General features: G+C 40.1%; 1 protein-coding gene across 6 annotated transcripts in view; it reads left to right on the forward strand.

Annotated features, from left to right (window-relative positions):
• Window positions 1–23184, forward strand: part of ralgps2 (Ral GEF with PH domain and SH3 binding motif 2) — a 90815-nt gene that overhangs the window by 15542 nt on the left and 52089 nt on the right. For 5 of the 6 annotated variants that reach the window (XM_032571197.1, XM_032571200.1, XM_032571201.1 and 2 more), the window contains exons 2-5: window positions 7856–7971; window positions 10677–10799; window positions 14097–14204; window positions 15312–15362. In XM_032571197.1, coding sequence (XP_032427088.1) covers window positions 10734–10799; window positions 14097–14204; window positions 15312–15362 — 225 coding nt within the window. In that variant the 5' untranslated portion in view covers window positions 7856–7971; window positions 10677–10733. Of the gene's footprint in view, window positions 1–7855; window positions 7973–10673; window positions 10800–14096; window positions 14205–15311; window positions 15363–23184 lie in introns of all 6 variants that reach the window. The other variant, XM_032571198.1, reaches the window with a different exon arrangement.

The following is a 23184-nucleotide window of genomic DNA, read 5'->3' on the forward strand; positions in this document are numbered from 1 at the left end:
TTATTGTGCATGATATCTGGAAAACATGCAATCATGTTAGTGTATGTCGCAATATTTCTGTTTATTGAGATCCTGATTAGCACCAGTTATTCTGCTTGGGGTCAGTTTACCTTTGCAAGAAATCATATTACAGATTAAATATTTCCATCACTTTTAAAGAAAATTGGTAGTTTAAGATGGCGAAACATGGCAGAAACGTATACATTAATTTACAGTGGTGTCTACTCTGTTATATGCTATGATATTCATGTAAATACACAAACACATACTGTACATATATACCTATTAGAATTATAACAAATTATTTTTGTAATATGTTTTTAGTTGTTTCTTAAAACTGTAAACAGTGATTCAAACACACAGCCCAGATATGGAGTTGTCCATTCAGCTTTGTGAAGAAATGAAATGTATTATTTCCATCCCAACAGCATATCTCGATTTTTTTTTAATTTTTGAGCCACTTGTGGCTGTTGACAACCGTATTCAGACAGGAAATGGGGAAAAGAAAGAAGGTAAGCAGCTAAGATCGCCCGTGTTGACGACCTGCGGTCTCTGCACACTTGGCGCCCACTCCACTGTTGCACCCCAACTTGTTTTGACTGGAACAACTTGCATCTTGCTTCAGCTGCCATGTTGATGATGAATCAACTAGGTTGATTCATCACCGTTTCCGTTTTTTAATGAGCTTACCAGGCCAAGCTAATACTTGCAGAAAACATTTTCTGCTTTTGTAAACGAAAAGCGTCGTCTGTAATAAATTTACTGTTAAACAAAACATGAACTACTTTAGCTCACGTTTACTGCAGTAGCTGCTTTTTTTTCTGAAGGACTGATACTGGCCACACAGATATGGCAACAACTATACAGTTCAACTGGTCAGTTCAGCATCCTAAAACAGCCAAATTATCTCGCCTTACTGATTAGAAAGTCTGGTCCTACACATCCTGGAGATTACGGTGTCGTGTTGTAACTTATTGCTAATCTCCTGAGGGGAAGGAGTTGCTGGGCGAAACTCTGGTTCAGTGAATATGCACATAGCCGTAAGGAAACTGGAGAAAACTCCTCTGATTCTCCTTCTTGTGCTGTTTAATGGCCACTCTCGCATTTATAAAGAACTTGCATCTAAATGCAATCTTAGTTTTCCATAGCAAAACACTAGAATTCCTCACATTTTTTAAAATTTTGATTTAAAGCATCTTCATAAGAAGGAGAAACTGGTCAAAAAGCTGTAGTTTGGGCGTGCCGTGGTGGCGTAGGGGTTAGTGCGACCCATATTTGGAGGCCTTCAGTCCTCGACGCGGCCGTCGCGGGTTCGACTCCCGGACCCGACGACATTTGCCGCATGTCTTCCCCCCTCTCCTTCCCTGTTTCCTGTCAGCCCACTATCATATAAGGGACACTAGAGCCCACAAAAGACCCCCTGGAGGGGTAAAAAAAAAAAAAAAAAAAGCTGTAGTTTGGTTTATAATGGGGGATTTAGAACTCTATAAGGTTTCCGTTAACACAGAGAAAATGCAGTCTAACCTGCTGTAGTTTAGAAGTATTAGCATGGTTTGTGTTTTATTACAGTCACACAATTCCACTTTGAATAATTATGGATTCATATGGTTTCTGTATCGTGGTTTTATTTAGAGAACCCTTTTCATAACCAGTGAGGTCAACACAAATGTTTTATAATGGATAAGAAAAAAGAGAATAATGAGCTTAACAAGATCATACAAGGCAAAAAAACTAGTTTAATTAATAGTAAACAGTGGTGACTGTAGATGAGGGAAGCACCAGAGATTTTTAAAGGAGCAATATTATGAAATGGCATGCACATAGTTTTGCCCCACAATCAAGTTGTTATCTTTGTTTGTTAAAATGTTGTGTATATCAGACATGACTTGAAAGCAATTTGACGGCTTTAAATTAGATTCCGTCTCTTTAAGAAAGCTAGAGACTGCAACTCCAAGGAGGAGCTTGGTGGAAATGGACGGAGCTTTATGAGAGCAGGCGCAGTTCAGTAAAAGTACAGATACAATTAACTTAAGAAGTAAATGTAATTACATTGACATTCGAGAGTAACTGGAAAATATTTTAAGATGTGTGTACAAATTTGGCATAAATGTTAATCCTAAAAAAAAAAAGACTAAACAATTATGCTTGTGTTTGCATACTTCACAACTCCAGTACAATCTGTTGGTTTAAACTTGAATATGCTCTCATTGGATCTTTAACTGTTTAACACAGCAGTTAAACGGACTATACATTGGTTTTGCTTGTTGAGATCAAATAAACTCTTCTCCCCACTCTCCAAATGTCTCAAGTGCACACATTTGCCCAGATTTAGTAGTTTCTACTCAGCAATTCCTAGAGATTTATTAGCCTTTATTGTAGAGGTGTTGAACGTTTCTCAGCATTCAACCCACCCTGTGTACTTGTATCCCGGTTGCCAGGCAGAAAGTGTAAATACGTGCAGTTCATCATAGTGGCATGACGAAGGTAAATATTTGAAAATGGTTTCACGTTGCCATATCAATTCACAGAACAATTATGTTTACAAAATCTCTTGTATAGTCTCATAATAAACACTGCAAAGACTAACCACCTCTGCTGAAAGTAGCACGTCTTCTAATACACCGAGGGAGAGCGGTGTGCAGAACAGGCCTCCTAAAACGTTAGAATAGAGCCACCATGACTGTTTACCTGTCATGGCTGCGGCTGTAACATATTCTGTGCTTCTCTTGTCCGCTGAGTGTAAAGTACCATGAAGCTGCTCCTATTCTCTTGTTGACCTTCAGAGGAGGTCAGAACATCAGCGGCATGTTAAGTGATGGTGCAAAGGGGCTGTTCGTTATGTTCCCTGAACAGCAGCAAAGTCGCACACACTCTCTCACACACGCTCACACCAGTTACTCCACAGGCTGCGCCACCAGCCCCTGATTGAATGGCCGACCTGCTGAGTGGAAGCATCGCATATCGAGCTGCTGTGACGCTCGGTTCATTACCGAGCCTGTGTGCTATTAGTGAGCATGTGTGATCAGCCCGGCCCCCTCGTGGTTCCGGATCGATACGGCTCCCCTTGGCCCCCGGTCAAACCCGAGCAGCTTAATGAGGATCCAGTTTTTAACAGAATTACTCTGGAGCTCTGCTGACTCAGTCCCTGTTGGTTAACAGCCTCATGACAGATGCACTGTGGCCAAATCTGGATGTAACCCTTGTTTTTGTTACTGAATGAACCTGTTCCCAGTAAGGCTGCAGCTAATAATTATTTTAGTTACCATTTAATCTATTTATTTAATCAGATAAAAGAAAATTTGGCACTTTCTGTAGATTTTTCATTTTAACTGCTTAAGTTTATTTCATGCAATATTAAAAACGCATGAGAATCCAAATAAACAAATAGTTTTTTCAAATAAAAATATGGACATGTTGGCTAAAATGCGACGATATAGAATTCCTTTAGTGAATGCTTGATCACTTGTAGCAAAGAATGCATCTAAAAAAATGCTTACATGCAGAAATCTTGTGCTATTAATTGATAGCAAAAGATTAATTGGAGATTATTTGGATTGCATAATTTGAACCAGGTGAAGCTAAATCTATGCGACTTGAAGAGATCGGAGTAGAGCATATTGAAGATTTTCTTTTTCTTAAATGCAAAATGTAAATAGTTTTTCATACAGTTTTGTCTTAATTACTGCTCTGTGGTGCTGCTTTCAGCAAATTACCTTTTTGAGTCCAATTAACAATGAATTGGTTATTGAGATAAATGTCAACTAATTTAGTAATCGATTCATCACAATCAATCCGATTAATCATTTCAGCCCTACTTCCCAAAAAAAAGAAATAAAAAAAAGAAAGAAATGAAACTATCGCTTTGACCCTGTCGGTGCTTTTTGTATCCGTGTGCTCTAAAGAGAAGACGATGGGAGCACGGCTTAATGGCCTGTCACATCCTTCTCCGCTCAGCTCAGCACACTGACCCACTTTGGCTCCCTGACTTTGGTGCATTTGCTGCAGTTTTTTTTTTTTTTTTTCTTTACCAACTGCAGCAAGCTCTCCTTCGAAGGCGAACACTCTTAAACAATACACACAAACAGCACAGGTAGCTAAAACGTGCAACGCAGAAACACGCGAGCTTCAAATGACCGCTCGTATCTGCGAGCATGGGGGAGAGAGGGAGGGCTTTTTGTGGCATTCTCTCACACGGCGGGCACAGATTCAGACATGAGACTCGTCGGGCTGTTAGGTGTCAAATGTGGTGCCGCAGACTGCGACTGGCAGAGCTGTCACAACCGCTCTGTTCGCGCTGAATGCTAAACATACCAGACCCCTTATATACAGCCTTGACAGCTTGAGATTTGTTTATGATCGCACGATGCTGGGCATAGAGAGAATCCCAAAGTTAGCTCTTTGGACACATGAGGAGCTTTAAGCGGCAAAAACATGATTGTTCCTGTTTCTGTCTTAACATTAGGGAACGCCGTGGAGCAGCATTGGGTCTGAATGCCTGATTCCCAGCACCATCTGGGAAGCAGTGCCACAGCTCTGTTATGGCTGCCACAGATTAATAAATTATGAAAATATCCTTGGAAACGTTGGATCCAAATAATTGCACAATGAACAACAGATGGTTTTAGAAGAGAAAGACGAATGGAACATTTTTCTTTAGAAATGTTTTAACCCTCAGGTAGTCTCCTGGATGCAGGGCAGTGACAATCGTGACCGCTTAATGACTTTAATGATTGAGAATATGCACATTTGTTTTCATGTAATTGTTATTTCCTGTAGCACTGGCATATTTAGAAATTTGTTATAAAGAAAAACCTTTCAGTGTTCAAATACTGTACTTTAGAGGCAGAAAACTAAAAAAATTATTAAAACTAAGGTAAAAAAGTAGATCACAGCCAGCTTTTCCATTGTCTATTGCTGACTCTGGTTGACAATTTAGTTTCCAGATAATTCCCCCAGAATGTTTACCGATAGAAATTATCTGCACTAGCATTGAATTTTTCTCAGTGTCTGAGCCAAGTGAACAACAGATTGTCATCGGTATTGTGTAGCATTAGCTTGAAGCTACTTTTTTTTTTTAAACTAAATTGCATATCCTTTTGAGAAAACAAGCTGTAGATTAGCTTTAAATAATGGTGTTGTAGATATATTTGCACATTTTTAATGTATTAAAACAAATCCTGTAATAAGTAAATATGTTAAATGTATTCTAAGTACTCTGGGTTCACCAGAGTGCTTTTAAATTCCCGGAAAAGATGCCGGTTTGCGATGTTACAGAGCTACGGCTTTCGGAAAACATTTCTCCTGGCTTCCTCGTCTTTACTGGAGAAATCAGAAATTTGCTGTTTATGAATTCATTTTTGACTTGGAGAATTTCCAACCACCACTTTCTTTGTGCTTGATTTCTTTAGTACTTGTTCTTTTTAAAAAAAATACATTTCTCAACTGTAGACATGAGAATAGCTACTAAAATACACAATTGTGAGGTTCAATCCAATAACTGTTGGGTAAAAGGTACCAATCGTGTTATATGCTGTTTAAGTTCAACGGATGAAACAGTTTTATGTAAAGGCAGGTTGAGGTGAAGAGAAAAAGGACACAGGATAAGAAGTGTAAAGAGGACAGTGGGTTTGTTAGATGAAGGTGTTGAAGACCTGCTTTTCTGAGCCTCCAGAGAGATGAGTGTAAATGCTTGTCGCAGTACCCGGAGTGTGTTGCATGCGCAAATATGCCAGCGCAGGCATATTGGAGCATTAAAAAAAAAAATCTCGTCATCTAAATGTACCTCTCAGCAGCTTGGCCTGTATTTGAGCATGTGAAGTGCAGTTTATGTGCTTGTGATGTCTTAGAATGTGAATAGAGGGAGAAATGGCTCTTTTTTAAGACAACTGCCATGAGTCATATTCAGTTTAATGACACATCTCCGTCCTACAAGCCTCAACTCGAATTGCTCTACATTCTGTCACTCTTCCTCTGGTATTTTCCAGCTTCATCCTTCGGTTCCCAGCTCGCCTTATTTAAGACGTGCTTGCTCTGCTGAAACATTGTCGTGGCTCATGTTGAGCTTTGGCGGCTGCCCAAATACAAACCAAATCCTTATCACCGCATGCTTCAAATTCTGTCAACTGAACACTTAACATTCCCTGGACTCTGAACCTCAGGAAGCCAAACACTCGGCCCTGAGGAATTATGTCACCGTACATTAAACAGTCTGCTTTCCTGGCAGGTGTGTCGATGTCAGACAAAAGGACTTTTCTGTCAGAAGTGAGGGCTGGTTGTGACTGCACGCATAAGGTCATGACACAGTGGGGGGTTTTTAAAGTGACTGTTGTAACGATGGGAAGATATCGCTTGGATGTGTTGGATTTCACTGCTGTTATCATTTTTAGTCAAATCTGACCCGGCGATTCTGATTTTGGCTAACACTAATTTATTTATTTTATTTTCTTGTCTGAAAAACTGTCAAATATTGCGGCAATGTTGGCAACAGTGGGGTTACTATTACAGGTGCAACCTGGTGGGCTGAGGTAAAAAGGTCAGTGGAAAAGATCGGTTTCTCGTCTTTCTCCCAAAATTAAGGAAATTTGTTGCCGATTTATCGGTGCACCCTTAATCCAAAAGAATGCTTCAAAATGCCATAATTGTTTACTGATATGTTTTTAAGTATCGTGATATTCAGCTTATTGGAGGAAGCCTGACCGCAGTAGATGCCTGACAAAGATTACAGTGACCACAGTGCTGAACGTCACAGTTGTACCCAGTCACACGATGTCCAACATTGAGCAGTAAAGTTTGGTAAAAGTTACAGTTGTAAAACCAGGATGAGGCGACAGAGAAAGTGGTGGAGTGACCGGACTTCTCCTTGCCTCTGTAGAGCATTGAGTAACTCTGCCCCTCCCCCACATGTTGCTGCACGCTGCTAGTCAGCTGGCTGAAAGAAGTAATCTGGCATTTTGGGGGAAAAAATCCTCATCCATACTTCCAATCGGGTTACTAGGGGTTTTTTTTTTTCAGTAATCCAAATAGTTTTGGCTTTAGTGTCCTAAATCAGATCCTGCCGCAGCACCAGGTGGACATATACAGCAGCTCGCTGGATGGTTCACCTTATTATGTTATTGTTTCCACTTCTTTCTGTACTTCTAACTCCGTGTCTGGTCGCTGATAACTTCTTGGAAATTCACTTCCCAAAACCTGTACTGCTCCTTTAAGGAGCCGTAAGCCGCTTGGAGGAGGGTTGAATCCAAGCTGACGAGCGGCTCCAGGTGAAATGAATGACACTGACGAGCAAAGTCCTGCATTCAACCTGGAGCTTTTACACCGCTGAGGTCAGGCTTGCTGTGCGACAGTGACGTAGACTTTATGAACGCAGTTTGCTATAAGCCTTTTCTACCCTTCAAAAACGCGAATCCACAGTTTTTTGTTTTTTGTTGTAAAGGTAGAAGATCAGAAAGAAAGGCCTGTGATTTGGCCAGCAAAGCCCTTAAAGATGACTTTGATTAGTATGAATGTTGATCTTTTGTTTGATCTGCTGCTGATCGTGATGATGAAGAGATCTGAGACGCTGTATGAAGTCTAAAGGCCAGCGTCAGTCTGCCAGCAGGCACACATTGCTTTCATTTCATCACACCAGCTGTAATCCCTGAGCGTAGTGAGCCACCTACTGGCCACTTTTGCTAATGTAGGGACAATAAGAGCTGAGCATATAATAAGGTGAGTTATGATGTGTTATTGGGGATTTTTGGTCTGTGTGCTACATGCTGCAACTACTGCAGTGTTTTTTTTTGTTTTGTTTTCTTAGAAAACAATCCTGCTGCTTTCCTTTCCATTTTCAGCTTCTCTCTCTTTTTCTTCCACCCAGCCTGCAGAAGCAGACCTCTGAGAAGGAGTGGACCCGATAGAGAGGGAGAGAAGAGAATACAGAGAAACAAGCAGCTTCCCCTCTGGCACTATGTGCATCTGACACACATCTACTAGGTATGGACAGCTTATTTTTTAATTTTTTTTTTTTTTATGTGGTGCTTTGCTTCCAGTGGCTCAGTGTTTTTGCCTCTCAGGTAATATGTCATTTTGGTACTTTAGGAGTATTTCACCACCATCTTTAAGAATATTTCAGAATCTGAGCTTTTTATTGGTAGCTGGATGATCCATAAAAACACACATTAGGTTCTTGCAATTGTTGATTCCTTCAGTTTCCTTTCATCTGGTTCGGTTTTGATAATTACAGTTGAAATATTTCTTTCTTTTCTGAATACAATTAGCTAACTAACTTATATTAACTAATATTCCTTAAATATCAGTGCTGCCAACTAAAATGTATATTTTTTCTAGATTTATGATAAAAAGTGGAAATTTGTTTTTCATTTTAGTAATTTTCTATTTTCTTATCCCTCTACTTGCGTATATGCAAAGTGTAATTTTAAGGGGGATTTATGTGGTTTTGAGACTGGAAAAATAATAATAATAAAAAAATCTTTGCAGTAGCAGTGATTGTGATCAAAAATAGTTAAATAAATCACTCCAAGAGTAAATATCCACATTTATTTATAAAAGTCATTATGAATTTTAGTTCTTAATATATTTATATATTTTTTGAATTACCAACCCCTTTAATAGTGTTTTTTTTTCCTCTTTTCAATCCTATTCATTCCAATTAATATTTTCAGTTTATGAAATATGGAAAAACATCATTTAGAAAAGATTTATAAAGGGAGTTAAAAGTAAAAATAGGAATCATATTTCAGTGGAAAAGAAAACCATCATGAAAAATTGCTACTCATTCCAAAAATACACAACTCAGTCAGATGTTGTGCCATTTGCACAAAGTTATGCAAAAACAAAATGAAAGAAACACGACACAAAAAAGGTTCAGGACCCACCACCGATGGAGGAAAAGGAATCTGTTCATATGTGAATTTATACAAATCATGATGTTTGGTGTGCTGAAGAATCTAAATTATTAGGTCTGGAACAGAACAAGGCATCCATAAGGCATCAGAGCAGGAAGTAAAGAAAGATAATTACAGACATGAGATTTAATAAACCACAGACTCAGACTTGTAAACACATGGGAGCGATTGCTTCCTGTGCAATCAGGCTCTGCTGTCCGACAGCTCGCATGACGTAACGCTGTTTGCTTTTTGCTGGGCAGCAGTGGTGGAAGCCTGCTAATGGTTCTTAAAGCACAATCCTTTCATGAGGGGAAAATGCACTCTGGGGTTGTCAAACAAGATCAGTTGTTATTAATCGATACCAGAACTTAGGATTTCGTCTGATGATCATCTCCATTGACGTTGAAACCTGCCACTAACCTGTTGTGTAGCTTTGCACGGTCTCGTTCTCTCAGCTCGACACATTGGCATCGAACCGACTTAATGTTGGTTCACTTTTCTGATCTTCTAATAAAGGAAAGAAAACCAGTTTGGACGATCCAAACAGGTGTTACAAGTTGGTCTTTGGATAAATAGATCAGGTTTAATCTCGTTTATGCATTAAATTACAAACTATAATTATGATCATTGTTACCTCAGTAAGCGTGATGGTGGCCCTCCTTTAGTGTCCACTCCATGGCTGTCTGCGTGTTTTTTTTTTTTTTTTAAGCGACTGGGAGTTTTTTTCAAAGGATCAGATGTGTCTTTATCAGAAGTGATGTAAAAGTGTTGTTGCCTTCTTTCAGCCAGCTGACCGGCAATGTGCAGCAACGTTTGGAAACAAGTCAAACCAGCACCTTCTAGTTATTAATGAAAAGGATTTTAAACGGTACGAACACAGGTTAGATAAAAAAAATAATTATTGTAAAGTGGAAGTAAAAAGAAGTAAAAATAATTATTAGTTTGAATTGTCTCCTTATGAGTCAGAATTGGTGCATTTAAAAAAATAATAAATGTGATGTTAAATCTGTTGTTCGAATAGCATTAAGATGTCGCAACAACATTACTGAGTGCACTGATATATTTGTATTTTTAGACTATTACGATTATGAAGTAGCTTGTTCCTTAAAAAAATAAATAAATAAATAAATAAAGGTGATTTTAGTCCTGAGCTGGAAAAAGTATTTATCAATAAATTCTTGTTAAAATATCATTAAGTTGAATTTCAGTCTATTTATAACAGGACTAGATTCCTTGAAAAGGTTAAAGTTGTGATTTTATTTATTTTCTTTTAACCTAGAAACTTAAACCAACATTTTCAACATAAGCTTTTTTTTAAAAATTAGTTTACTCTGTGTGGTTTATAAATTGAAAGACAAAAATAACCTCCTCATTTCTGCGGTGCTTTAAAACATTTTTTTTGTTGTTGTTGTTCTGCGTGGCAGCAGGTCGATTAAGCCACGTTTCGTGCTGTGGACGTAACAAACTCCAAACTCCTTGAACATGAGATCTTTAATGCTGAAGCCTAAGCTCCTTCTGCTCCGTTGACCTCAAGTGTGTAGTAAAGACCGGCCGTGAAAGTGGCCGTCCATATGGCTCCTGGGACAGCAGCTGAGCCTGCACACACTCTTATCACAATCACAAATGATCGTTCTTTAAAGAGTACATTTAGTTCGAGCTGTTGTAATGATTTGATCTCAAGACGAGTGATAAATATGCCCATTTTATCCACTAGGGCGTGCTGCTGCTGCACTGTAGGGTTAATGGCAGCGACGACGAAGACGTTGTATGAGATGTTGTGTTTCTGTCCAGAGAGGCTTTACCGCAGCTGAGAGCGATGACTGGTCTCCTGCGTTGAAGCTTGATGGTATGGGAATGATGGACCTCCCTAATGGCCAATCAAGCATCTCCAACACGGCTGCAACAGCCTCTGAGGTAAGGCCGCACCTGCGCCCAGATCATCTCATCCCCTTTGCACAACATCTCTTATAGTCTTGTCTCAGTGACTGTAGAAAACGGGTTCACTGCCCCCACATCAGGATCAATCAGACTTTCCCCTATTGGCTTGACTGTCACCATGTCATAAATGCTAAAATGTAAGAAAAAAATTTTCAATTATGTTTATTAAAAAAACAATTAATAACCTTAATTTTTTTTTTTTTTTTGCTTACAAACATTTTCATTTTCTGGAAATGCATACTACATTTTTGCTTGGGATTTTGGAGACATGTTGTCAGTAATTCATAGAATAAAGGAACAACGTTCATTTTACTCAAACATAAACCTATAAAGCAGGGGTGTCAAGCTCAAATACACAGTGGGCCAAAATTTTAAATTGAACAAAGCCGCGGGCCAAGGTTGAACATTTTATGAATAAATATTGAACAAGCAAGGCTTATATAACTTAAAAGTGCAGGCGTACAAAATTGAGTTGCTAAAAATAATAAAACATATAAATGGCATATTAAATAAAATTTAAATAAAAATTTAATGCCTCCTTTCTGAGGTAAATGCCAAAATTAGCTTCGTACACAGGCTAATAAATTTGAAAATAAAATAACATAACAACTATGAATAAATCATTAAATAAACTATGAATAAACCATTCAGGCCTTGGAGTAACAAGGAAAGGTGCGTAGAAAACTTATTTATTGCTCATTTTGCGACACACTGATCCACTCTGATGTGGCCAAGCCAGATACCTGGCATCTTTTCTTGGATGCCAGTTCATCAATGTCGGGGCTCAGGGTTTGAGCTGAGGAAACCTTCATTATCGAACAAAGATGTTCGTCAGTCAGACGTCTCCTGTGAGACGTTTTCGTCATCTTCATTAAGGAGAAAAGTTGCTCACATACATATGTAAACAGATATTCTGTCTCCCACCTGTCCAGAAAAGTTCTATTTTCTGTCTTTCTTTTCGCCATTTTTTGGTAGGGTAACACAGTGACAGCTGTAGTTTGAGGTCGCAGTGTGGTTTGGGGGAGAGATGCGGGGTGCGCCGGGGCTTTCAACCCAAAAAGTGCGCAAGAAGACCGATCACCACCTTCCTAATACATCCATGTCCGCTACCATAAGTGCTACTGACACAGAGGAGGAGGCGTGTCTGCCTCTGTCCTGATTGACGCTCCAACAAACAGCAGAGCATTATGGGATTTGTAGTATGCGCGGTGAATTCGGCGTCACAGCGTTGCCACTGTATAATACCGGCGGGCCAGCTCTAATATTAATTTGAAATTGCCTCGCGGGCCAAATATAATTACACTGCGGGCCAAATTTGGCCCGCGGGCCAGAGTTTGACACCTATGCTGTTAAAAGTCCGTCTGTTTGTTTGGCACTACATTACCCAAGATGCATCTGTTCATTTTGTGGTTCCGTTTCACGTAGCTGAGTGGCTTGTTTTTCTGTGCTACTGTGTGGCTCGGTGGCATGGAAGTGGCATCCGCTGACATCCACCATCAATCTATCTTGGGTCTTTTGTGTATGAAACCTGTGTGCGTTTTTATGATATAACACACACACACACACACACTCATATACGAAACATCAATAAACTTCTGAGCTGCACCGTTGGAGTCGCCCTAGTCCTTCTGACCGAGGAAGAGTCGATTGATGAGAGATCTGAATTTAGCGCCTGTTTAGACGCACACAGTCTTCTACAAGTGGTCCTTCGAGCCGGATTCTCATTGGTCGAATCAACAACATGGCAACTTCAGGTCAGTCAAATCAGCTTTACAAGTTGTCCTGAAAGACCAGGTTGTGGCAGAGGAAGTGCTTCTAACAGCTCTCATGGAGGTTGAAGGCATCCTTAACTCTAAACCTCTCGGTTATGCCTCCTCTGATGTGGCTGACCCGGACCCCAACACGCCAAAACCTTCTGTTAATGGGGCGGCGGGATGCAGGATTACCACAAGCAGTGTATGGTCCTCATGATGCCCTGTCCAAGAGAAGATGGCAACACAGTCAGGTTGTCAGTGATCATTGTTGGAAACGCTTCATCCAGAACTACCTCCCAGGACTTCAGTTAAGACAGAAATGGAGGAAATCTGCTGATAATACTGCTGTGGGACAAATTGTGATGATCGCTGATTCCAACCTTCCCCGAGGACTATGGCCTGTCGGGACCATCACCAAGGTCCTCCCTGGGACGCATGGCGTCGTTCGAGCTGCTGAGGTGAAGGTCAAGGACAGTATCTACATTCGCCCGGTAACCAAACTGGTGGAGCTTCCTGAAGTGCCTGAAGATTCGGATCGTCCTTCAAACTAGCGGACTTGGCATGAGTGTATTTGTTGCAAATACAGGGGCGGCTGTTAAAAGTCCGTCTGTTTGGCACTACATTACCCAAGATGCATCTGTTCATTTTGTGGTTCCGTTTCACGTAGCTGAGTGGCTCGTTTTTCTGTGCTACTGTGTGGCTCGGTGGCATGGAAGTGGCATCCGCTGACATCCACCATCAATCTATCTTGGGTCTTTTGTGTATGAAACCTGTGTGCGTTTTTATGATATAACACACACACACACACACACACACTCATATACGAAACATCAATAAACTTCTGAGCTGCACCGTTGGAGTCGCCCTAGTCCTTCTGACCGAGGAAGAGTCGATTGATGAGAGATCTGGATTTAGCGCCTGTTTAGACGCACACAGTCTTCTACAAGTGGTCCTTCGAGCAGTCTTCTACATATGCTATAAAGAGTAAAATCAGAGAAACTGATCATTTTAAGTGCTCTTAATTTTCCCGAGAGCTGTAAGTTCTCTCTCTCATCATTACGTTTCAAACGAAGTGCTTTTATTGTTTTAAAAAATTTTCCACAAACATCCTACTGAAGAAACTTGATCAATCCTCTTTTAATATTTTTTTTTCTTTTTGCCTTAAAACCTGAAAAGAGAAATAAAATGATGACAAAGTGACCTCAAATTTCTTATTGTAGATACTTTAAATTAAAGCCTGTGTACCATTTGCGGCTCTAAACGGTGTTCATTCTGCTGGTATACGGGCCAAAACGGCTCTTTGGTTTGTAAAGGTTTCAGTGACCCGATATAGATAACTACACATAGTTAGAAACGGTTTGTACATAATCTATTATGCACTTGTTCATTGTGACCCTCAGGAAGTCCTGTAAAACTGAAATGAGCAGAAATCTTTCAGTCATCAAAGAAAAATAGTAAATCTCTATTTGATCATGAAAAAAATCTGTCCACAATTCCTGACTTTGTTTTTCCCTCACAGAAGAGCAGCAGCTCAGAGTCTCTCAGCGATAAGGCCTCTTCCGAGCTGAAGAAGAGTTTCGACGCCGTCGTGTTCGACGTGTTGAAGGTCACTCCCGAGGAGTATGCGGTGAGTCCAGTTCGAAGTCGTCTGCCGCTTCCTTCCGCTCGTCTAGTTAAACCGTCCGTGTGAGTGTTTAAAAGCAGAGTGGTTCAGTAAGCTCAGATGTGAAGTGCTGAGCTGAGATGGAGTGATATAAGAGGAAATGAGGTCTGGAGCAGCAATAATTAATGATGTTTGGCAGTGCCAAGTCGGCGCTCAGGGAATTCCCACAGCTGCCACTGCACACACTCTCCAATGGTGTCTCTAAATAAACTTCAGAGTCACGTCTGTAATACTTTACAGGCTTTATTCCGCGATTCCAAATTCCCTTTTGTGATAATTCAAACGAGGATCTTTTCTTGATTTCTGGTTAAAATGTTTTGCTGCGATTGCTTGTTCTGCCGTTTGTGACCACAAGATGGCAGTCTGATCTTCGTTTTTGTGTCAAACTCCTTCCTCTCTAAGATTTAAAGGCATTTCTGATGTGCTCAAGGTTTTAAAATCACTCTTAGACCTCAATGAATTGTTTTCTAGTAGTTGAGAAGTGTCTAGCTCAAGAGTCTGCAACCTGTGGCTCTTTGGACCTTCAACAATGGTTCTTTAAAACTTGAACTACATTTAATATTTTTAAAGACGCATATGAACAAATTCATGTTTTTGAAGCTTTTTCATTTTTTAATGTAATAATTGCATTGAATTTCTTCAACAGAATGACACTAAAAGTAGCTAATGACTATTTGTCTTGTCATTAGGTTGAACCTAAATGCATTTTTTATTCTTTTTACATAGTTGCATTGACATCCCATTCATTTTTGATTTAAACTTTTTTTTACGAAGGTTGTCAAGTTTTAATTTGTTTTCAAAAATGTATGGCAAATATTCATCAAAAATAAAAACTTCATTTAACATTTGCTGCTCTAAATTTCTTTTATTTAGCTGAACTGGGAGGAAAAATATCTACTTTGACTGTTACGGTTGCAGACGCCTGGTCTAGCTTGAATAAGCTGTGCACTGTCGATGTAAAAAGAGTTATTAACAATGATGTTGATGTTGGAGGTTTGTTGTTGAGGAAAGCTGTGACTTTAATCTTCTTCTTTTCTGGAAGTCTAACATCTGCTGTGTTGTTTCCTTCAGGGCCAGATCACCCTCATGGACGCTCCTGTGTTCAAAGCCATCCAACCAGACGTGAGTCTCCAAACTATATGACGCGATAACGACTTATTTAACACCATTAAATTAATATAGTTCTCTCTACTGAGTGAGAGGCATTAGCTGGGGTTCTCAGGCTAATAACTACAAACTTTATCCTTTGAGTGTATTTTTATAATCAAGCAAGTATAGATATTATTATTAGCTTTAGTTATTTTATTTTAGCTAGTTTTCACACTTCAGGGTTTTCACACTTTGCAAAATAGAAAAAAAATGACACCCGTTTTGTTAAATGTCTGTAAGTGGGATGCTTTAACCTGTAAGGTGGATTTGGTTTAATCATAAAATTACGTGAGCACCGACAACATTTGAAAGGCAATTTTGTCAGAAGTGAGAATGTTAAACCCAGGACTGGGTTGGGTTAAACTTTCTAAGAAGGCGCAACATGAACTGAAACCGCAGTCGCATGCAGTTCTAAACCAGGAGTCTGTTCCTTACTGGTTCTATTAAAGAGCCAGTTTGGTTTTCCGCAGCCAGCTCAATACAATCTTGTTTTCCCACCTAAAACATCTCCACTGTAAATGTTTCATCATTCATTGATTTAATCTTGAACGTCTGTTGTTGATTATAAATTAAGAAGGCAGTATGTTGCAGATTTATTGTAATATTAAAGTTGAGTAATAAGAATTTCACAAGAGCTGCGTGGACTGCAGTAATTAATAGCCAATTCCAAGGATTCATCTGAGGTCAAAGTTTACATTAAAGCTAGAAGCAGAAAGACGAGAACATTGTTTCGTCAAGTGTTTATTTATCATGGCTTACATCGTAATCGTGCCATTCGCCAAGCCCACGGCGTATCATGCGGCTGTTAACAGGAGCCAGCTGCCTGATTAAAGACCTCACCGTCAGACTGTCCAACATCCGCCGGATACCGAGTCCAGTCAGCATTAGTCATCAGAACCCACAACGAGTTCTGGCGAACTCAGAAGATGATAAAAAATGCTTTTAACATTCCTCTGGAGTAGAAACGGAACTGCCCTTTGACCTTGTCCAACACTGCAAAAAGACGATCTTCCCTAGTATTTTTGGCCAAGTTTCTAGTGCAAATATCTTGGTACACTTGTAATACGACAGAACTAACTTACAAATATTTGTTCAACAAGATATAGGAGCTTGTTTTAAGTCAATAATTCCTTAATTAAGCTAGTGGAACTAGTACTTTTTCAATATTAAGGATGTTTAAAAACTTTTTAACTTAAATCAATCTCCTGTTTTTTCCTGAAATTAACTTTGAAGTTCTGTCTTATTTCAAGTGCGCTGGGATATTTGCACTAGAAACTGGAACAGAAGTACTTGGTAAGATTTAGTTTTGCAATGTACTTTTCTACGGTTGCACATTTTAATGCATGTTATTGAGGCTGCATGTAATAGACCAAAACAAAGTACACCACAACTGTAAAGTCGAGGTTGTAAAAGCTCCTGTTTACGGACTTGTATCTTACTTTCAGCAGTAAATGTGTCCGCTGATGTAAAGAGTGAAGCACTATGATGATGATACACTGACTGACCGCATGTAGCGAATCAACTATATGCGTTAATCGGCATGTATTTGAGTTGGTGAAACTCGACAAATAAAGAGTATCTCTCTATTGCTCACAGACATTGTCCCCCACTGGTTTGGGGATTTACACCACAGCAGTAAAGTGGACATAAATACTCAGTGGACTCAGAGGTGTTGCCTGTTATAGGCATCTCTCTGAGCTCACCTGACCTCAACCCAATTTAGTGTTGATGTGTGACGTGGCACAGGGACGGATGAGGTGTCCAACATTGGTAGGATGACTAGTCAGGGGCGTCCAACTCATTGCGGGAAACTTGGTTTATTGAGTTTAAATAAACAGAAGTTTGTCAGTGAGTTGGTTGTTTTTTGGAAGCGTGGAATTGTCTTTTATTATTTTACTGTTCATTATTGTATTTTATTGATAAATTAAAGTTTTCACATTGATCTGTATTAACTTATCATTTTTTTTCTTGGATTTTCATTTCACACATTAAATTTAACATTATGGTCATAAGTATGACCTGTTTGGCTGCCAGACATTTTTAAATTCAGGTTGAACTTGTGTCTCTTAGGCTGGGTGTCTTAGTTTTAGTGAAGCACAAAACCTGTGCCTTTTTTTTTTTTTAGGAGTTGTAACCAGTGAATAAATGCAGCAAAATTGACAATATTTTTTCTAAAGAAATTATCATTTATTTTAGGTTATTCAGTTACTTATTTAAAATGTCCAGAAGTTTTAGATTTTAAAAGAGCAGTAAAATGCCTATCACACTACAGAAATCTTAAGCAAAATAAAGGATTGTTTTTTCTTTTCCATAAGCTGTGGAACCTACAGATATTACAGATGGTCTTAAACGTGTGAATCTAAAATTAAGGCCTTAAAATGTCTTAAATTAATTTTTTGGGGGAAAAAAGTAAGTTGACCTTAAATATGTTAATCATAGATCTTAAATTCTGTTTATTTAATTTTTAAAAAAAATGAAGTTTGAGTCGCATCTTCATTGCGTTCTGCGACGGTTGAGGCTAACGCTAACTAGCTAATAACTATTAACTGCTAATATAGCCTTTCTAGCTATATAGCAAAGTTTGTTTTGCTTTTTTTGTCTGTCATGGCAAAGTTCAAACCTGTAGCCAGCTGGCTGGACAACGTTCGCCTTTGCTATTGACTGACTTCTTTTGCCAACCCATACGATGCTCGGTGCATTCTGTGTAAAAAAAAGCTCGACTCTATGGGGTTAAGGCTGTCGAGAGAATTGCGAAATGTGTCATTTTCTTCAAATTTCTGTCGTGATGCAGGTCTTAAATTTCATTCATAACGGTCTTTAAAAAGTCTTAAATATGAGTTGGTGAAACTTTCAGAAACCGGTCTGTGTTTGATGCATGTAGAAACTTAATAGATTTTGCTCAAATTCTCAGTGTTATAGAAATTTGTGTCTAAAAAAAATAAAAAAACTGACCTCATGCCCTTTTCTCTGAAATGAAAATGTAAATAAGTCAAATAAAATGTTCAGCTTTGGAGGTCAAAAGTTCTTCCAGTTTCCAAAATCTGCTATCTCGTGCCCCTATCACTTGCTTTCAACTTTTGTTATCAGTAACCAAAGTCTCCCAACCCCGGTGTACATATCACAGCTATGCAGAAGAAGGGTGTCCCACCGCTTCTTGGTATTTGGCCCATCGAGAGTCACTGTGATCTCATTCGTCTTCCCCTTTGAGCTGCTGGGGCCTTTTTGACAGCAGGCCCGGATTAGCAGGGTTTAAGGTTTACCGCTGTAGCCTTAGAGAAACGGCATGCCAACATATCTGTGTAATGCTGGAAATTGTGTTCAGCACTTGCTGTCATTCATTGTCGTCCTGTTTTCTTTTCGAGTCTCGCACATTTCTTTTTTTTGCTGGAAACAACAGAAAAGTCGGAGCTCTGGCATACCTTTAGTTTGCCGTAGCTTTTCCAGCTTGTTCAGGAGTTAAAATTGAGGCGGACTGGGTATTTTATGTCGAAGTCCGATTGGTGTTGGAGGGAGAGAGAAGGAGCAGAGAGTGTGTGACCCAGCAGAGCGGACCATGGAGCCTCTCTGCGCTTTGGTTTTTCTTCCGTCTCGCCGAGAAAACACACTTCGCTATGACTGAAGGGAACTCTGCTTGAGCTTCCACCGCTGTCTTCCTCGTGTCCTCGTTGCAAAGTTATAATGGGAAAAGCAGCTGGGCGTGCGTCTTCAGGCACGCCTGCCGCTTCGCTCTGTTCATGGCCCAAAATGTTAAATAACTCAATTCCACGAGTTATGCAATAGTGTTTTTATTGACTTCCAGCCCATTTTCCCATTTCTTCTTCTTTTTTTTTTTTTTTTTTTTAACCTCTGACCGTTTAGTTTCATTGAATGTTGTGTGAAGGTGAACTCGGTGCAGCACCTCGCTAAAGATTTCCTACCGTTTGACAAAATGTAAAAAAATTCAATCATTCATCATAAAAAATTTCTTAGAAGAATTTTGATTCATCATTGTCTCCACGCAAAAGTGACAGCATTATCAGAAATGTTATTTTTGACATTTTCTCACTCAGTTTGTTCCACAAGAGGATCAATAAATATCAGTAAGTTTAAAATTCTGATTAAATGCAGGTAATGTGTGCAGTTTAAGTGTCTTTAAGTGAGTGGCGTCCAGAAGAAGATTTCAAATAGGAAAGATGTTCATGGACAGTATTTATTTGTACTGCTATGAATGCTGTTTTAGATCTAGCATTTGTCTAAAAAAGAAGCAAAAAAACCCCCCATTTTTTAGATCATAATTTTAACGTTATCACAATTATGCAACAAAATATCACAATAATATCCCAAGTCCATATCGTCCACATCCTGTTACAACCACACATTTTAATTCATTTCTCTGGGACTCTATTTTAGTTTAAGCCAAAACAATGTTTTCATGACTTCACTCTAGTTATTTCAATAATAAATACATAAATTGACTCTATTTGCTAATCGTCTGAAGGGATTTGGTTCATTTTGGGGTATCTGACTAAAGGGGGCGAGCACAAGTGATGTTTCCTGTGGCGTGCGTGTAGCGTTGGTCAGGTTACTTAAAATCCCAATAAAATTCCTGGAAGTTTTCAGGCCATAACTTGACAGAATGTGGAAAAATTCAGGAGGCGTGGATATTTTTTTTCCGAGGCATTTTTACATTGTGTATAAGTCCCTTTAGGTGAGAGAGTGGAAACGAGGCCGTGATCGCTCGCGTTTCCATGACGCTGCATGATGTCACTCTCGTTTTGTTTCATAGCTTTAAGGCAGTTCGCGTTCGATGGAGATTTTTATTGCTTTTATAAACTCTCTTAACAAATCCAGATGTTTTGAGGGCTGATTTTTTTTAGTAACATAACGCCAAAAGTTAATTAAAAGAAAAAAAGTGGAATCAACATTTTCAATAAATTTCATCTATCTTTTCTTTTTTGTTTTTGCGAGACAACAAAGAGAAATGCCTTTACAAGACATTTTGGCTGGATTTTATAATCCTGCTATTGCTAGATTTAAATACCGTGACTTCATAACTTGGGCTGTTAGCACTTTTATTAAAGTGTTTGTTTTCCTTCACTCAGTCTCCATAAACACTTCATAACTATCACAAGATCACACAGAGAGCCCGTGTGAGACTCTTTAGGAGAGCAACAGCCCTCACTGATTCACTTTTACTTGCCTAAATGATCCCGACAATGTTGCAGTAGAACAGAAGATAATAGCTTAAACGTTTCATCGCTGACTCGAAGCAGATGTATGGAGAAGAGCCTGGAACGTCCAGCCAGACGTCTTGGATCAAGAAAAAATTCTCACCTTGTGCCGTGAAGGCAGTGGGGAAAAAAAAAAAAAAAAAAGCGTTCAAGCTGTGAATTTATGTCCAGCACTGTGTGGAGGTGGCGCAGTGCTCGCACCCTTACAGGTTTGATCGCCTTTAAATGTTTCGGATTATCAAAGAAACTGTTTTTACTGCAGGAGGAGGTCGTGCTGAGAATGTGGAAACAAAACGCGGTTTTCACACGATGATTCGATTTCAGAAGGGATGCCATCCAAACCGACCCGGCCCTGAGTGCAAAGTAATCCCACTCTAAACGCAACAACCGGCCGTGCCACGCTCTGCGGCAACAGCTGCCGTCGAGTGTTTCCGCTCACTGGCCTCGAGGTTTGTGGGGGTGTTTTGACACACCTGTCGTTTCCGATTTGTATCAATTCAGCCAGACTCGTTCCTTTTCTTTAATCCGAGGATTCAAGTCCAGATTTGATTAGGCCACTTTAAGAGGTTATTGCACTGCTGCGTAACCTCAGCATGCTTGATATTAGGGGGACAAATGGATGGCCAGACGTTTTCCTTCAGGATTTTCCAGCAGAATTCATGGTTCCATTAATTTACATTCAGGTCAAAATTTAGTCCAGACCGCCACGTTGGTACCCTTCAGCTGTTAATGCGATGCTCTTTTTCTAAAATGCTCCCGAGTTTTACAGAAAACTGTGGCTGGAGGGACACAGTCTGAAAAGTCTTACCCTTTTGTTTTGCAAGCTCACAGAATAGTTTCCTAAGTCTTTGGGATCATCAGGAGGTTTTTGGGCAAATATGAGACCTTGATGTTCTTTTTGGTCAGCAGTGGTTTTGAGCTCGGAGTTATCCCACAGATGCCAGAGATGTTTTTTTGGGGGGGTTTTTCCCATCCACACAGAAACACTGAAATTGGCCCAAGATGCTGTTTTTACTCTGTTGGGCGCTAAATATAGAACATGGGAAGTCCACCCACGTGAGGTCAGCGATAAACACGACAAGAAAAACAGGATGGTGAACAATAAATTGACGATGAAGAAAATTTTGCTGCTGCAGCGTCTCAATGAACATGTAGCCTGCTGCTGCTGTTATATGTGATGCGTTTGGGGGTCATAGGCCAAGTTAGAGGTTTGGCTAATAATGTCAGTTTCCACAAAAGATGCGTTTTCTCTTTCCACGTGAACAAAAAAAAAAAGAAAAAAAAAGTGATGCGGAGTGAAAACTGTTAAAAACTTTAGGTGTTTTTCTGGGTTCTTTCTGACCTCAAGGATGAGTTGTCCAGCAACCCTCCTGTGAGGAGCAGGAGGGTCCTGTCCAAAAGTCCTGGCTACTATAAAGTCCAGCCAGGACTTTTGGACAGGAAGTAAACATCTTATTTCATACGATCCAGAAAATTGTACATCCTGTACTCCTGTACTTGGAGAGACCTGCCGCTAGCTCTCTTTAATAGAGGATTTGCTCAAAGGGATTTCATCTTCAAGACACGTCTCGGCGTGACGCCGCAGACTCGGCGAGCGAACAAAACATCGATCCAGGAGCGCTGTTTCCACGCGAACGGGACGGAGCCCGTTGCCGGCCGAGCGGCGAAAGCCATTCACTCAGTTGAGAGGAATGCGCAATCAATGGGAACAGAAGACGGTATTTTTTTGGGACGTAGAATAATCGATGCTGCAGAGCAGACTGTCGTTTAATTTACGGCCCTCCGGTGAATGGCGGTTATGTTCCTTGGCTGTCGTTTAGCAGAGTGAAATGCCATTATAATGACATATGATAACATGGATCACAGTGAGGAGGGAGGGATGGGGAAGGAGGGACGAATGCAAGGGACTAGAAGGAAATCTCTCCCGCTCATCTGAATTTACGAAGCGGCGATTACTGCTGGCGACTCCACTTAGATGAACTGTGCCGACGCGGAGGAGGAGACGAAATGATGTGTTAAGTGAAAGTAGAAAAGAACTTTGATTTGGGGGGAAAACAATAGAACCCATTCTTTCCCTCTCTGTTTTTCCGATTTTGTAATCAGACACGCTGCTGACGATCTGCAGCTGGATGTTTATGAAATAGTGGCTGAGAGGGGGGGGAGTGTGAGTGATGGAGAGGGGCTTCAGGGAGAGAGAGAGAGAGAGAGAGAGAGCTCTGCCTTTTGTTTTTAATACAAGAGTCATGGCAACAGCCAAGCTGAGTGATTTAGCGGCTTTGGCCGGCGGCCTTTGCTACAGCTCTCAGGGAACAGCAGTCAGGTTGCATTTTACATACGGCCCAGAACTATGTGGCTTTCCTCACATGTCCTATCAGCCACAGCAGATCTCCTCTGAACACGCTGAAGGTCGCAGAGAATGATGGCTTTCTAGTTGAAGGCAGGCAATGTTTCTTTTTCACGAGCCCGGCTCAAATAGATCCCCCTCACACACACACGCACACACAGATCAGAATGCCACCATCTCTTGCATAGATGCACCGATCTGACGTTAACGTGGACCAGTCCCATTATTGAGAACAATTCTA

This window comes from Xiphophorus hellerii, chromosome 9, assembly GCF_003331165.1.
Source record: "Xiphophorus hellerii strain 12219 chromosome 9, Xiphophorus_hellerii-4.1, whole genome shotgun sequence".
NCBI classification, from domain to species: Eukaryota; Metazoa; Chordata; class Actinopteri; order Cyprinodontiformes; family Poeciliidae; genus Xiphophorus; species Xiphophorus hellerii.